General features: G+C 45.2%; 1 protein-coding gene across 3 annotated transcripts; it reads right to left on the bottom strand.

Annotated features, from left to right (window-relative positions):
* Window positions 1-4,416: 4,416 nt before the first annotated feature.
* LOC110493265 (PR domain zinc finger protein 2) lies at window positions 4,417-14,558 on the bottom strand. Of its 3 annotated transcripts, none has more exons than XM_021567522.3 (4): window positions 14,409-14,558; window positions 10,904-11,014; window positions 6,110-10,725; window positions 4,417-5,992 (listed from the first exon to the last, which is right to left on the bottom strand). In XM_021567522.3, the coding sequence occupies exons 2-4, from the start codon at window positions 10,920-10,922 to the stop codon at window positions 5,975-5,977; spliced, it is 4,653 nt and encodes a 1,550-aa protein (XP_021423197.3). In that variant the 5' UTR covers window positions 10,923-11,014; window positions 14,409-14,558; the 3' UTR covers window positions 4,417-5,974. The 3 variants fall into 3 exon arrangements, with proteins under 3 accessions (XP_021423197.3, XP_036804119.2, XP_036804120.2); XM_036948224.2 differs by having other exon boundaries at window positions 12,582-14,479; XM_036948225.2 differs by lacking the exon at window positions 14,409-14,558 and adding an exon at window positions 13,701-14,071.
* Window positions 14,559-16,166: the final 1,608 nt, after the last annotated feature.

Genomic DNA, 16,166 nt, shown 5'->3' with positions numbered 1-16,166 from the left:
ACACATTACAGTGAATCTGGGGCAATTTGTGTACCGGTAAGTGACTAATTTGCATCATGGGTGTTGTTGTCCTTGAGGCTGACTGGAGTGTAAAGGCTCTATTGTTTTTCACAGAACAGTCTTTTTGCAAGGTATCACCCACACTGTGATGACTCACAGTGCACTGCTCTCAAAATACACCCAGATCACAGCCCCAGGCATGGTCCTCTGACAGTCTATATCAGGGTTCCACAACTGGCAGCGGTTTTATTTGACCCCCTCAAGTTCACTGAGCAAAAAAATATAATAAAACATTTTAAATGGTTACATTTTCATTGTTGGATGTAAAAACACCAAGAAATCAGCTTCAAGTGATTTTAATTTCAACAAATAATAGAGAGACACGTGATCATAAACAAATGGAAGCAAGATTTATGTTTTAATCTAATATTATGTTAGTTTGGCCTTCTTGCAGTTAGTTTGCAGTCTACAAATGATTTCAAATTGTGTTCCGGACCCCCGACCATCCACTCCACTAAAAATCGTCCAGCACTGAATTTAGTTGATGATCCCTGGTCTATATTATATTTTCAGATAATATAATCAAGGCGTATCAAAAGTTATATTACTTTTCCCGAAGTACAGTATATACTGTATATACACTGAGTGTAAAAAAACATTAAGGCCACCTGTTCTTTCCATGACATAGACTAACCAGGTGAATCCAGGTGAAAGCTATGATCCCTTATTGATGTCACTTGTTAAATCCATTTCAATCAGTGTAGATGAAGGGGAGGATATTGATGAAATCATTATTTTAAAGCCTTGAGACATGGATTGCGTATTTTGTACCATTCAGAGGGTGAATGGGCAAGACAAAATATTTAAGTGCATTTGAACAGGGTACGGTAGTTGGTGTCAGGCGCACCGGTTTGTGTCAAGAACTGGGTATGGTAGTTGGTGTCAGGCGCACCGGTTTGTGTCAAGAACAGGGTATGGTAGTAGGTGTCAGGCGCACCGGTTTGTGTCAAGAACTGGGTATGGTAGTAGGTGTCAGGCACACCGGTTTGTGTCAAGAACTGGGTATGGTAGTTGGTGTCAGGCGCACCGGTTTGTGTCAAGAACTGGGTATGGTAGTAGGTGTCAGGCGCACCGGTTTGTGTCAAGAACTGGGTATGGTAGTTGGTGTCAGGCGCACCGGTTTGTGTCAAGAACTGGGTATGGTAGTAGGTGTCAGGCACACCGGTGTGTGTCAAGAACTGGGTATGGTAGTAGGTGTCAGGCGCACCGGTTTGTGTCAAGAACTGGGTATGGTAGTAGGTGTCAGGCGCACCGGTTTGTGTCAAGAACTGGGTATGGTACTAGGTGTCAGGCACACCGGTTTGTGTCAAGAACTGCAATGCTGCTAGGTTTTTCACTCAACAGTTCCATGTTTCAAAAATGCCAGCATCCCTGTGGAACGCTTTTGACACCTTGTAGAGTCCTTGAGAACGAATTGAGGGGAAATGGGGGGGTTGTACACTCAGTGTATACTTAGGGAAAAGAAAAATCACTTTAATACGCCTTGATTATAGTATCTGTCTCAACTTTCTAAAAGAAGAGAGCCTTTCAGTTTGGCAGAAACTTGCCAATATAGGATAGCTTCATCGACCACCCAGAATATCACATTACTGTATGTACTCTGTCAAGTGTAGACTAGGAAATGAATAAAAAAAACGGAGCTTTTGGCATTCTGAGCACAGCCCGAATCCAGCAGCTATTCCTCAGGTAGTATTCTGGCTCTACAGGAAAAAATAAATCATGATGATTGACTAGAGCCGCAGCATCACAGCAAGATAATTAATCTATGGGGGGCTGATCATGCTTCACTTTTATTTTTTAAATAACAAATGAATATCTATTCTTTGGCATGTTGAGAAGACAATGCAGGATACAGGATTGGAGCCTCTGTCTGTCATATTGCAGGTAATGTTTTCAGGTCAGATGAAAGACATTCAGTCAGTCACGTTCTGAAGACACATTCCCCTTGGGATGACCTCTCTCCCATCATACTCAAGTACATTGTCATCAATGTGCTTGTCATTCTGTAGTCTAACCTATACATAATCAGTATGCGTTTATGAAATCAACTACATTGCAATCAGACTGTGCATAGTGACTGATGGACAAATCTCTGTGCATCCCAAATAGGACTCAATACTCACCACCATGGCACAGTTTTTCATAAATTATCTGGATTTCACCTATCGGAAAGGATGAAATGCATAGAAATATAATGAATAGAACGATGACTCTGCAATGGAATCACAACTAAAAAGGACCTAACCAAAAACATTAAATCATACAAGGCAGCGTACACAGACGCCAAATTGAAAAATAATGTAATATGTAAATTAGAACAATATGTTTTACATAATGAGGTCAACAGATATATTTTTCTTTGTTCATTAATCTTCAACCATACACTGAGTGTTCAAAACATTAGGAACACCTGCTCTTTCCATGGCATATACTGACCAGGTGAAAGCTATAATCCCTTATTGATTTTACTTGTTAAATCCACTTCAATCAGTGTAGATGAAGAGGAGGAGACAGGTTAAAGGATTTTTTAGCCTCGACAATTCAAAAATGGATTGTGTGTGTGTTATTCAGAGGGTGAATGGGCAACACAAAAGATGTAAGTGCCTTTGAACGGGGTATGTTATTAGGTGCCAGGCATATCAGTTTGATTGTCAAACACTGCAACACTGCTGGGTTTTTCATGCTCAACAGTTTCCCTTGTGTATCAATAATGGTCCACCACCCAAAGGACATCCAGCTAACTTGACACAACTGTGGGAAGCATTGGAGTCAACATGGGCCAGCATCCCTGTGGAATGCTTGACACCTTGTAGAATCCATGCCCCTGATGAATTGAGGCTGTTCTGAGGGAAAAGGGGTTGCAACTCAATATTAGTGAGTTGTTCCTAATGTTTTGTACACTGAGTATATTAGAAGATTCTCCATTAATTTAACTCAAGAGAATTCTCAAGAATATGGATGCAGGAAGGCAAACATATAAGATGAAAATGTCAAACGGATATATCATATATTAGATTTATAATAAATGGTTAAATTACAGCTTTTCCACCCAAATATGCAAAAAGCACTTAAGTCATACTCCCTCTCCTCATAGGGTGAGCGCTGTACACGGAGACAGACGGGAGAATCACTCTGTGTAGCACGTTATGGTGTAGATAGGAACAAATCATAATCAAAGTAGAATAATATGTCCAAATATGTCATCATTTGTTACAGGCCTGCATGTATACTAAAAATATAAATGCAACAATTTCAAGATTTTACTGAGTTACAGTTCAAAGAAGGAAGTCAGTCAATTTAAATGAATTTCACAACTGGGCAGGGGCACAGCCATGGGTGAGCATGGGACGGCATAGGCCCACCCACTTGGGAGCCAGGTCCACCCACTGGGGAGCCAGGCACAGACCATCAGAATGAGTTGTTCCCCACAAGAGCTTTATTACAGACAGAAATACTCCTCAGCACCGCCCCTCCCCCTCTTCAGAAGATACCGAAGGGTGAAGAAGCCAGATGTGAAAGTCCTGGGCTGGCGTGGTTACGCATGGTCTGCGGTTGTGAGGTAGGTTGGATGTACTACCCAATTCTCTAAACATTGGGTGCGGCTTATGGTAGAGAAATTAACAAATTCTCTGGCAACAGCTCTGGTGGACATTCCTGCAGTCAACATGCCAATTGCAAGCTCCCTCAACTTGAGACATCCATGGCATTGTGTTGTGTGACAAAACTGCACATTTTAGAGTGGCTGTTTATTGTCCCCAGCACAAGGTGCACCTGTGTAATGATGCTGTTTAATCAGCTTCTTGAGATGCCACACGTGTCAGGTGGACAGGCTATCTTGGAAAAGGAGAAATACTCACTAACAGGGATGTAACCAAATTTGTGCACCAAATTTGAGATAAGCTTTTTGTGCGCATGGAACATTTCTGGGATCTTTAATTTTAGCTTATGAAAAATGTGACCAACACTTTAAATGTTGTGTTTATATTTTTGTTCAGTATAGATCACATTAAAGATACGCTACCTCTACAACCACACAACTTTAGGTACAAAAATAACCTGCAATCTATGACCGTGGCATGTTTGCCACTGCAAGGAAAGGAACATTAGAACTGAAGCAATTTTCCAGGCCGTCCTTATTACTGGAACACAGTGGCTACTACTCTCCAGCTGTTCACATCTCCAGACATGATTCCAATTTTCAAACCTTTGAAAATACTTCCGAACATCATCACCTTTTAACTTTTTTGACAATCCTCAATAAGATCATTGCTGCTATATATTTCAGATGAATTCACCTGATTACATCATAAAGATGAAATCAAGTCTCAGGACCGTTGTGAAAAGAAAAGAAAAATGCAAATCTATAGGGAGTCTTTAATCAGGAAAATGTTACAGGGAAATATTCCAATGACTACATTTCAATTATTTTCTGAGGCAACTCTGTTTCAGTCATGTGCAATAGAAATGTCTAAATCCCATTCTTCACATTAAAAACCAAATAACTGAAAGGTCCAAATGCAGTCATTTTTTACCTCAATATCAAATCATTTCAGGGTAACAATTAAGTACCTTACTGTGATTCATTTCAATAAAAATTGAAAAGAGCAATTTCTCAAGATTTTTGCTAGGACTGGGAGTGGTCTGGGTGAGTATTTTCAAACAGCTCTTACATTAAAAGAGCATCATAATTGTCACAGTAGTATTCCTACCCCAGCGAGGAAATATCTAGAAAATACAGAAAATCATGTTTGACTGCATTGGTCCTTTAAGGATTCATACTGATCTAATCAAAACAGTTTGGCAGATTTTCTTCTTGAAGTGCTTTCAGACAAGAGAGGGCTACTTATAACTATGTATAACACACCAACATGTGAGCCTCTGAAATCCACAATGTCAATCAACTGGATAAGCGGCCGTGTTCCTTAGCCACTCACATTTTCAACGTGAAGAGCAAATCTCATCTTCCCTATCCCTTCTCTGGGAACTAACGGTGTTAAGTGGCATTGTTCTAGTTGTGGCAGGTTTCCCTGCTGGTACTGCTCTGATAAGCAACATGAAGACAACATACCAGAGACAACACACGTCTCAACTTTGAGATGAAGGGGTCAACTGTTGTCAGACAACGCACAGAGCACATGCCTGCCACACAACACACTTGCACACACTCTTTTCAGCCAACCTTTCAGACAACCCACTTCTACAGTTGAAAACAGCGGTTTAATCCTAGCTTCCCAAATAAACACAAATTAAAAAATAAATGCATAAGAGATATTCTACAATGTATTCTCAATGGAGTATTACATGAAATCAAATGTACATATTAATTTGCAAATTATTTGTATTAATTAAAGTAGGTGCAAGACTTAACATGGGACACAGGCGAGGGACAGGGTTCTGTCTAGTTCTACTGGATAATCAGCACATGCATTAAAGAGACTGTTGAATCCTCCAACATCTCAACAACCAAACAAGTAAACCAAAAACACAGCGAAAGAAACACCAGACCAGTTTTGTGAACTGATATAAATGATTGCCATTTGCAATATATCAGCTTTTAACCGTAACGGAACCCCAATGTCAATGTTATGGGTCAAGTTATGACTGAAAATATATGACAGACTGTATATATTAATTTACAGTCTGTTAATCGTTTCTTTTTTGTGTTTAAAAGTCTCAGGCTCATTTCACAGTGAGTGATAGAGAGAAAGGCATCCCTCCTGTTCAGCCAACACAGCATGTGATGTGTAGAGAGCAGAGTCCATGATGTCCTGTAACTGAGCCAGCCCACCTCCAGATCTTCCTGTCCGTCAGAACCTTGGGAAGGCCAGAGGATCTCCTCCGAGGTGAGCCAGCACAGCAACACCCTCCTAGCCAGGGACTTCTTTCTCCTCAGATCGACATGGCTTTACCTGGCTCATTTCAGCAAGGACTCCTGGAAGACGAGACAACGCATCAAGACAGAATATTGTGTAAAGGATTATTTATAAAGTGAGTAGTAACTTGGCATGAACATAGGCTGAGACTGGACACCGTTTGAAAGTAAAATTACCTGGGTCTCTTTAGGCCCCTGGCTGGAGAGGTCCTCTGTTTTCACCTCCACAGGAGCTACATTGTTGGCCATCTGTAGGCTCCGGGTCACCGGCCCACCAGCTCGCTCCCTCGCTCTCAGAGAGAACCGTTCCCCTTCTTTCTTAGGCGGCACCTGAGACGGCTTCTGTAGGGGCAATTTCACCTCTGCTACCTTCTTGGGCGGCATTTCCTTGCCCGTGCGTTGCTTTGTCTGGGTTGCTGGCAGTGGTGCAGAGTTACTGGGAGTCTCGGAGGGCAACGGGGTGGGGGGTAATGATTGAACTTTGCCTTTTTTACTTTTCATGTTGAGAGAAACTGTGGCAGCAGGGAAAGAGGCTGGCCTCTTCGTACGCACCTGTGTGACAGCCGTCTTTCCTTTACCTGGCCGCGGTGTGGTCTCTGCCTCCGCAGAGCCGGGTCCAGAAGTGCGAGCGCGTGTTTTGCCCAGGGTTTTGGGCACCGGCTCAGCGGTCTCTGGCTGCTGGATCTCAGAGTCTGTGGTTCTCCTTCGAAGGCTCATGTTTTTGTCTACAGCTGGTGTTGCCTCTTCTGCTGCTGCTCCCTTTCTGGCCTTTTTAGAGACAGGCTTCATGGGACAGCTGACTGCTATATGTTTACTGAGGCTGGCAGGGTAAGTGAACTCCCGACTGCAGTGAGGGCACACATGGACCTCCTGCGGCTCCTCCTCTTTAACCTGGCTAGGGGCCTTAGCAGTAGCAGCAGTCTTATTCCTCTGAGTGATGGCCTTCTGAACCAGCTGGTTCTTCTTCTTACTGAGGGAACTCATCTTGGTTTTGCCAAGCGGTTCTTGGTTGAAGTTCAGCCTCTTGGGTTGGCCCATTCTGCGGAAGGCGTTGTGCCCTGCGTTGGCAGCAGAGGCAGGCGACAGAGAGCCGTTCTGGGGCTTCACTATCTGTCTCAGAGGGATGGGGTTCTTCTTGGGAGTGTACCGCCGCTTATCACTGGCGTTGGCACAGGCTAGTATGTGCTTGTGCAGCTCGGGCATGTTGTCGAAACTCTTGCCGCATTTGGTGCATCGGATGGCAGTGCTGAACGTCTGGGGAATGTTGTGGGTAGTGAAGTTGGTGGCCGAGGCCACTGAGTCTGCAGCCGTGCGGTTGTGGTAGGGGAAGGGGGGTGGCTTGAAACTGGGGTAGTGTTGATTAATGCCCAGGCGTACGTCTGGGCCTTTAGGCTTGCCTCCTTCAGAAGCCATGATCTTTATTGTAGTATAGAGCTCTTCAGTTGGGTCCTCTGGTCCAGCCTCCTCATGCTTCCCGTTAGTATCAGGCTGCTCTTTCTTCACATCAGAGACCCCCTGGGAGGAGGCAGCTTCAGCAGAGGACTCAGGCCCTGTGGTTGAGGGGTTACTCTCCTCTTTGGCCCTGGCTGGGTCTGTGTAGTTCTGTGGCCTCAGCTTGCCACTCTCCACCGCTGCGTGTGTGCACGGCTGGCTGGGATGCAGGTCTTTGTGGTGCTGCTGGAGGTTGCAGAGGAAGGCGAACTCCTTGGAGCAGAAGGAGCAGACAAAGATGCGTCCCACACCATGGAGGGCTGTACGGTGCTCCAGCAGGGCCGGGGCATTCCCAAACAGCTGCACACAGAACTCACACCTGTAGGGCCACTCAGCCGCGTGCTCCACGATGTGCCGACTGAGCTCTTTGATGGAGCGGAAGGGATCCTCACACACGTTACACACAAAGCTCTTACTGAAGGGGTCTGGCTCCAATCCCTCCTCCTCCACCACCTCCTCCTCCTCAGAGGGCTTTTCAGCAGCAGTGGCAGATGGAGGTGAAGACCCTGTGGCACCAGGAGGAAGGCCTAAATCAGCCAGCTGATCCATGTGCTGGACCTCCTCTTTAATCATAGTGCTAGAGAGTGATGCTGGGGAGACCACTGACGGAGCTGGGACATCTGATATTCCAACAGGAGAGGTCGATGAGGCAGTGAGGGGGGATTCTGTTACGGGTGATAAAACAGGGAGTTCAGAGCATTGGGATTTCCCCTGTCCCTCAGTAATAATCGGTTCCAGGTCTGGGTTAATTTGGATATCTAAGAAAATGTGGTTCCCACTCCTAGCAGGTTTAGATTGTGCTGAGGACAGACTCACAGGGACAGCATCAGATACTGAGGGGGACTCTGTAGAGGGGTTTGATAAAGCTTTCCCGATAACGGGATCTGTATTGTGGGTGGGGTCTACTGGCTTAGTGACATCTCCATAACTGTTACTTACCGCAGCTAATATTGTCTCTGCTGTAGTAGAGTTAGATACACAAACTGGCTCATCCTCACAATGGTCAATGGATCTGGGGGACATTTTAGGGGAGAGGACATGGAGAGAGCTGGAAGTGGGGCAGTCTGATGAGGGCATAGAGGGTAGGACAGGGGGAGGTGGAGTTGGAGAGGTCATGCTGGAGACGCAGGGGGAGGAGGGATTCATAGTGACAGGGGTTAGAGAGGGGGGAGAGGGATCGGCTGATTCAAAGGGCATATTGGAAGAGGGACTGTGAGAAGCTGTGCCTGTACCACTGCTTGCAGTATACTGAGAATCTGGGCTTCCCAGGGCACAAGAGCCCTCCTCTCCTGCTGGGTTTAAGCCAGCGTACTCATTCATCAACACCTTCTCTAGCATACTGGTATTGGGCTTCTTCTTCTTGGTGTGGGGCTGTGTCGGAGCTGGACTTCCCTTGGACTCTGGCTCCGCTGTACTCTTCCGACTCATGCTTAAATCCAGCACTTCCTCCCTGGGCGTCTTGTTGAAGCCGTCACTCCATTTACTGATGCCACTGGAAAGGTCCAAGGGCTGCTGATTACACGAGTTCCCTCCGGTCCGAGAGGCAGACCAGCTGCACCCGTCCTTCCCGCTGGGACTCATGGTGTTCCTCTCCTCTTTGCTGGACAGACTCCAGGCAGAGGAAATGCCCAGGCTCTCCAGCTTTGGCACCTTGAGGGTGTACGACGAGACCCCTGCCTCGCTCTTACAGCCATCTGCTTTCAGCACAGGGCTGAGCTGTGGAGACGAGGGAGGGGAAGCCGTTCTTCTCTTAAACCTGCCTGAGGCTGCAGGCAGAGACGTAACGGAGAGAGGGGGAGCTAATCTGTGGCTGTCTGCTATCAGGGCGATGGTGGGTTTCTGACCGTCTGTCTGAGTCTGGAGGAGCTGTTTGAGCTTAGGAGACAGATAGATAGTTTTCTCCTTTTGAAATGTTAATGAGTCTGAGGACTGAGGGAAGAGACTTTCCACCAACAAGGTAGATGAGGAAGACGTGGAGGAGGAAGAGGCAGAGGAGGACCCATTTTCAGACTCCATTTTAAGACTGGGCATGAGCGGAGGTGTCGACGTTCTCCTTTTCGTTGTGGGCTGGCCGAGGTTGGAGACCTGCTTCACAGCACAGGTCCTGGTGTCCACTTTGAAAGCCTGACTGATCTGATTGGGACTGATGACCACTGCGTCGAGACCAAACAGTGCTGCAGAACTGGAGTCCACTTCAATCACTTCACAGCCGCTGACTGAACTAGTGGACAGGATCTTGCCGTCGATGTACAGGCTGAGATTCTCCGAGATATTATTGGATATGTCGACCATGTACTCCTCTCGGTCCCCCTCATCCTCAGTGTCTGCACTGGGCACATAGACAGGGGGTGGGCTGGCACTGGGGGACTGCTCAGGCAGACGCTGCTGCTGCTGTTGCGGGCTCTCCTGCAGCAGCATGCCTTTCCTGCGCACACCCTTGGGCAGTAAGTGGCGCTCGTGGATTCTGCGTTGGTGTCTGCGCATGTTAGTGTGAGTGCCGAAAGCCTTATTACAGTACTTGCAAGGATGAAGCTCTTTTGTCTCTCCATTCTCATCCACGATAAAGGGCTGGTCACTCTCAGCCGCAGGGTCCTTCCTCACAACCTGAGGGCTCTGCATAAGTCCTCCAGGGAGCGGGGACCCCATGACAACGTAGTGGCCAGAGACAGTGGCACAGTCTGGGCTGGAACAGTCAGCCTGCCCCAGAGGACTGAGTAAAGTAGCAGTCCCAGCCAGTGAGCCAGGCCTTTGGCCTTTGTTCTTTGGCCCGTTCTCATGCCTCCGCTCGTGCCGCCGACGTCCCACCTGCGAGCCAAAGGACTTGCCACAGTAACGGCATTTGAACGTATGCGTTTGCTGGTTTGCAGTGGCATGGATGTGGGTGTGGCGCTCCAAGCCCTGTTTGGTGGAGAAATGGCGCTCGCAGTGCTGGCAGGGATGGGACTCCTCTCCGTGGGGGTCATCTTCAAGGTCAGGGTCGAGGTATGGGTCAGCCTCTGGTTCAGGCCTTGGTAGGGATGAGGCAGTCTGAAGGCTCCCAGGCCCCACCTCACCTGGGCTGCTATGGCTTAGTGGCAGATCAGGCTGCTCACACCTATCCTCCGACTCAGATTCAGTAGCAGACCGAGCACTCTGCGACGGCCGCTGCTGCAGATCCCTTGGGTCTTCCTCATCTTTCTCTCTCATTGCTGCTGAGATGAACTGGGCTTGAGAGAGGCTGTTACTCCCCATGGTGGAGCTCTCCCGAGTCCCCTGTGAAGGCCCTGGAGAAGGAGAGGGTCTCTCGTCCTCCTCATTTGGACCTAAAACCGCAGAGCAACAGAATTTAAAAAGTAACATTTAATTTCAACGTAAAAAAATATTCTGAGAATTTAAAGGGGGAAACCCAGCCGAAATGGTTGAAATACATGAATAACATGACTTAACTAGCTACACCTGAACAGACTTCCCAAATATCTATTATAAAATGGGGCAACTTACCTTCCTCTGTATCCCACATCTCTGTGACAATAGGTTTGGTTCCGCCTGTTTGTTTGGGCCCACGGAATCCACCCAAACAAGCCTGTCTGGCTCTTTCCAACAGTTTTCTGGCTAAGGTAGAAAGCACACATCAACCAACAAACATTAGCCAAACTCAAATAAAAAAATTCACACCAAAGCAATACTGGTAAGATGTGCAATGAAGTTTCTTTAAAATGTTGACATTGGACTACTTCTACATAAGTAAATGCACTATCAGAAAGATGTTCAGAGAAGTGAACATCTAGTGGGTAAAGTGTACTAATTCACACCTCAACTCACAACTGTGCTGTGTATTGGTTGGCACTTAAAACTACATGGAATTTCAAACTCATATTATATTTGTCTAACACAAAGCAAAGCAATATACTGTATGACTGCTGAACAGGTTCTTAAACAATGTATACCAAGTACCACATGTGCTTATGTCATCAATTGTCTTTCGATATTACCATACAGAATGTTTTTTTCCCTTCTTCTAAACAGCTGCAGGATTAAAAGTCAGGCTAACATCCAATACGGTCAAATACAACTTCTGGCCTAAATGAATTTTCACAGCTATGATGACTTCAACAGGAATTTTTAAAGTCATACTAAACACTAAGCTACATAATGAACAAACTGTCATGCGAAGAGACATGGATATTTTTGGAATGGCTGATCAATGTAGTGGTTATGTCCCTAGGCAGGAGACCATTTTGAGTTGATATCAGCCAGCCTCAAGAGACTGGGCTAGCATCCAGTCATCACTGGAGTTGCTGTGACAACAAGGTCATCTGGCCTGGCCTACAAAGCCTGATTCATGCCACAGAAACACATGTTGCAGCTCAGTCACCTGTGCCCCTCAAATTGGTTTCAAGTCAGCAAAAATAAACAAGTTTGAGTGCTTGAAAACAAGCATTGAAATTGTGCTAGCATTAGTTTTTCTCCAGAAGTTAATTTATTTACATTGAAAGATTATATGGTGTATAGATAGCTCCCACTTGTTGGAAATTTAATGCAGATATGTACATGATTTGTCAAAGAGGGATTGCAGATAAATGACAAGTAGGCCATCTCAACAGACAATTCTGAATGTTGAGACTTTAACACAACTCACTGATAGTACTCAATAGGCCTTTTAACATGGCAATGTTCTTAGCCCCTGGCTATCCTTAGTCCCAGGCAAAAACTGGTCGTGGGCAAGCTAAGCCTGTGTCCACACAAACAGAGTTGCCTGAAACCAACCGTCACTTTTCTGGAGTAAAATATTCAAATTAGGAGACAATGGAACACTGATTGACTAGCCCTGCAAAGTCGGTGCCACCCTGCTCTGGAGCAGGGCCAGCAAGACCACTTTTTTTATGAGTGTGAAAACGCTGGAATTAGAATGCACCGTAGTGAATGAGAGAAAACAGACAGGCCGCGAGCGTCAATGCCGTCATGCACTTCACATTAGAACGCAAGTCTATTTTTCCCCCCGCATCTACGTGAAGCAATTCCGGTACAGCGAGCATATAAAACGCCACAAAAGACCGTTTGTGCATTGTTACGTCTGGAATTGTGACATGTATAAGTTAGTTAGAAAGTGTCTATTTTGTGTTAAGTTTAGCTGCCAGTGACAATAATACATATTTGAAAGCAATAACTTTATGCCTACCTTTGTTGATGCCAAGCACAGACATATAGCCTAGGCAGGCTACGACTGGGAAACTCGAACTCCGTTCAAGAGAGAATACAGTTATGTATAAATAACCAGACTAGCTACATTCTTTAAAAACTGCTAGGGTGTATTAACTAACGTTACAACGCTCCTGTTCGTGATCCAACATAACAGGAGGCAGGTACGGTGGCTCCCGTGGGACATAATGTGAGTCAAAATGAACACAATAATTCACAAGGGCTACATAGCAAACATAAATAGAACTGCTTATTATGGCTTTTCATGACAATTACATTGGCATAAACTACTTAGTGCATGTTAATTGACGCTCTACTCGCACGCAAATTAACGTAATCCGTGTGGTTTCAGTTTTGCCCTGGGATAAAAGCTCTTTTAGCCCTGGGCATTGGTGTGAACGTGACTATTTAGTTAACCTTTAACTAGACAAGAACAAATTCTTATTTTAAAATGACGGCCTACCCCGGACAAACCCTCCCCTCACACAGACGACGCTGGGCCAATTGTGCACCGCCCTATGCGTCTCCCGATCACTATTCAGTCAATAAATCAGTGCAAATTAAAAACAGACCGGGGTTGAATGCATAGATAGGCCTACAACAAACTTGACAATCATAGACAGTCATTCATATTGAAAGGAAAACCCGAGGTCAATTTCAAAGAGAGAGGGAAAAAAAGTATGAATTTCATTCTAGCAGGTAATTATTATGCAAAATGCAACTCGATTTTAAGATTTGGTATTGTTGAGAAAGGAAGGGTGGGACTACAGAACTTGTGCAACTACATGCATCCTGGGCCTAGTCTGCAGCACTACATTACCTCAACTTTGCATTGACTTTGGCTGACTAGCTAGCTAGTAGCTACAGTCCCGATGCCAAATAAAATGGAGCTCACTTACCTGGGAAACATGAACATTTGACAAAGTATAAGAAACCTATACCGTTCAGCTAAATCGTGTTTGTCACGTCGAACATTATTAAAGGGTGTTTCATTTCAGGGCAGGCATATTCCCAGCGATGGCACATACAAAACTGATACACGTACCCAGGTAGCTAACTAGATGTAGCTAAGGGTTTACAGCACATGTATGACACATACCTCGAGTAATCTACCATCCCTTTACCACAACGGCAACTGTTTAAGTTATTTTCTGAACACAAAAACTAGCACTTTGCAGTCTAGCACGCCCGTGCTTGACCTAGCCTGTTAGCTCGCGAGCTAGCTACCCGAGCTGAATTGACAGCAGAGTGAAACAAACCGATCAGACTATGCAATCCCTAACCTGCAAGTCCTGTAACATAACTAGCTAATTGGATACCTCTTAAATATAGGTAAGTAGCAAATGGATCAACGGATCAAATAACGTGGCTCGCAAATAAGTTGCTAGTCTGGAAAGGTCACACACATCCCAGAAAACTCGGTGGCTGGTTCGTGGTGACGTTTACGTTAGGTAGCTAACTTATTTATCCGACAAGCCAATGTTGACAGTATCGTGCTGTCTGTGTTGTTACATAATAGCTACCAATTTAGCTGCAATCAACCTTTATGAATTAACAGTAACATAAAACTACATTTGAGATAGAAAGTTTGGAAAGGAAAATTACTGCATCTAGTTAGTTACACCTCACTGTACTGTTAGCGAAGCTAGCTAGCTAGCATGCTATCAAGAATTCAACTTCGAATGGGCGTAAGGACAATTTCCTTCGACTTCTGCCACCCACTGCCAGCTATCGTATCGAAGAGCTTGGTAAATATGTACTGCAAAATGTAATAGAGAAATTAGAATTTTAGGGGTGTACGCCTTACCTCGCTTTGCCCTGGGTGAATTTTTCTTGTTCAGATTGCTGGCTCTTTCTTCCTCTAATGCAGCTGTTATCTCAGGGTTGTCTTCCCCATTGTACCACACCAGCAACTCTTCCCCGGGTCCTATTGGCTGTTACAAGAAAAGAGGAGAATGGGAACAAATCAGAGACAGGTTTGCTGAGAGACAGGATGAAATACTTGGGCTCTTGTTGTGCCTGTCAAGTCCGACAAGAATGTTAGGTCCTGACATTTCAGTAGCTGTAGATGGCAAACTATGTATTTTTTTTTGTCAATTCCTTTATAAATGGTTTATTATACCCAAGTATAGCAGAGACAGCATAATACAAATTTGTATTTTGCATGAATTATTTAAAAAAGTTTACCACAATTCTCTCATTTGGCTTCAATGAGAATAACCCCCATACTAGCCAGCAGATCCGACCGCTTGCTTACATCTGCACTAGGGTCGGACAGAATCCCTGTGTAGATTAAGACGCTGCGGAGCCAGCGTGAGATATGGCTCGGGAAAACGTACCTCAATCCAGGAATGAGAAATGCGTTGTACTACAAATTGGCACATTATCCCAAATGTTACACAGAGAAGATTGAACGCTAAATAGCCAGTACTCTTGCATTCACATGCCTAAATAGAAAACCATCACTCTGCTTTAATGCTCAAATGTTTAGAGAATAACATTTTACCAGTGAGACTTCATGTCTGAATTACCCGTAACACTTTGTAGTAAATGGCTCGGTTGATCTCCATGGGGAAAAGGTTCTGTTCTTGAGTGGAGTGTGCCCAGTTTACATACCGTAGCCAGTTCCCCTTCATGGGGTCTGTAGCATCCACACACATCCAGCCCCTGGCTGGAAAATACACCTACAGAGGACAGATTGGTTATCTGGATGATAATGTTATGAAAACGGATAACAGCATATATAATATGGAGGGTGTGCTGTGCCTGTGATGTTTACAACCTAGATGTCTGTGAAGGTACTGTAGATCTTTGAGGCTATTGCTCTATCCTCTGCTGCTCACCTCCCACATGTAAACATTGCTGGACACCTGGGACCTCTTTTTTCTCTCTCCTACAAACGGGCCGAACCTCTTGCCTTTAGGGATTAGCCTCGAGGCCCAGACACCTGGGGAAAAGAGTGGAGGAAAATCCCAAACCAAAACCCCACTGCCAACTAAACGTTGCCTAGGCAACTCCCTGCCATTGGGGGATAGCGATCCCAAATCAAATTCATCTTACAAATGCAGATTTTTTAAAAGTTGGCCAGAATTGGACATGCACTACAACATTCACAATTAACCATGCAATATAGAAAAGCTTTCAGACTCTAAAAATGTGTTAAGGTGTGCCGATTCTCTGAGGCATGCCAGAACAGGCTGGAGATGATTATTTTTCTTGAGTTGAAAGCCTTCATAATGTACTCTGCGTCCACTGCCAGATGTAGTTCTTCCTCTCCCTTGTGATCACTGGTCGTTACTGAATGATCCTAAGTATCAGGAGCTACACTTATGAGCTACACTCATGCCACAGTCAGAAACCACAGAGCCGCTCACTGCATATCGTACGGTGCACTGCTAGCGGAATTTTACCACCAACAAATGATCATTGATCACTTATCTACAAAACTGAAAAGTGATGTGACGTTAGAACAAACCCAAAGCAGCTCATTTTCAACTCACCAATGCGACTTTGATCAACAGCAGAGCAGCTTAGTCTCATGCTATCGGGCAAGCCCTTCCACACA

The sequence above is a fragment of the Oncorhynchus mykiss genome, chromosome 17 (assembly GCF_057628025.1).
Source record: "Oncorhynchus mykiss isolate SJ-2025 chromosome 17, ASM5762802v1, whole genome shotgun sequence".
Classification (NCBI taxonomy): Eukaryota; Metazoa; Chordata; class Actinopteri; order Salmoniformes; family Salmonidae; genus Oncorhynchus; species Oncorhynchus mykiss.
The sequence above is the reverse complement of the archived record's forward strand: the minus strand, read 5'-3'. Positions and strand labels throughout refer to the sequence as shown.

Bases quoted from the DNA above. Each gene is read 5' to 3' on its own strand.
- LOC110493265 (XM_036948224.2), bottom strand. From the start codon at position 12,606: ATGTCTGTGCTTGGCATCAACAAAG. The intron at 11,015-12,581 runs GTAGGCATAAAG...TTTCTACCTTAG, and splicing joins TGTGCTTGGCATCAACAAAG to CCAGAAAACTGTTGGAAAGA. The intron at 10,726-10,903 runs GTAAGTTGCCCC...CTGCGGTTTTAG, and splicing joins GATGTGGGATACAGAGGAAG to GTCCAAATGAGGAGGACGAG.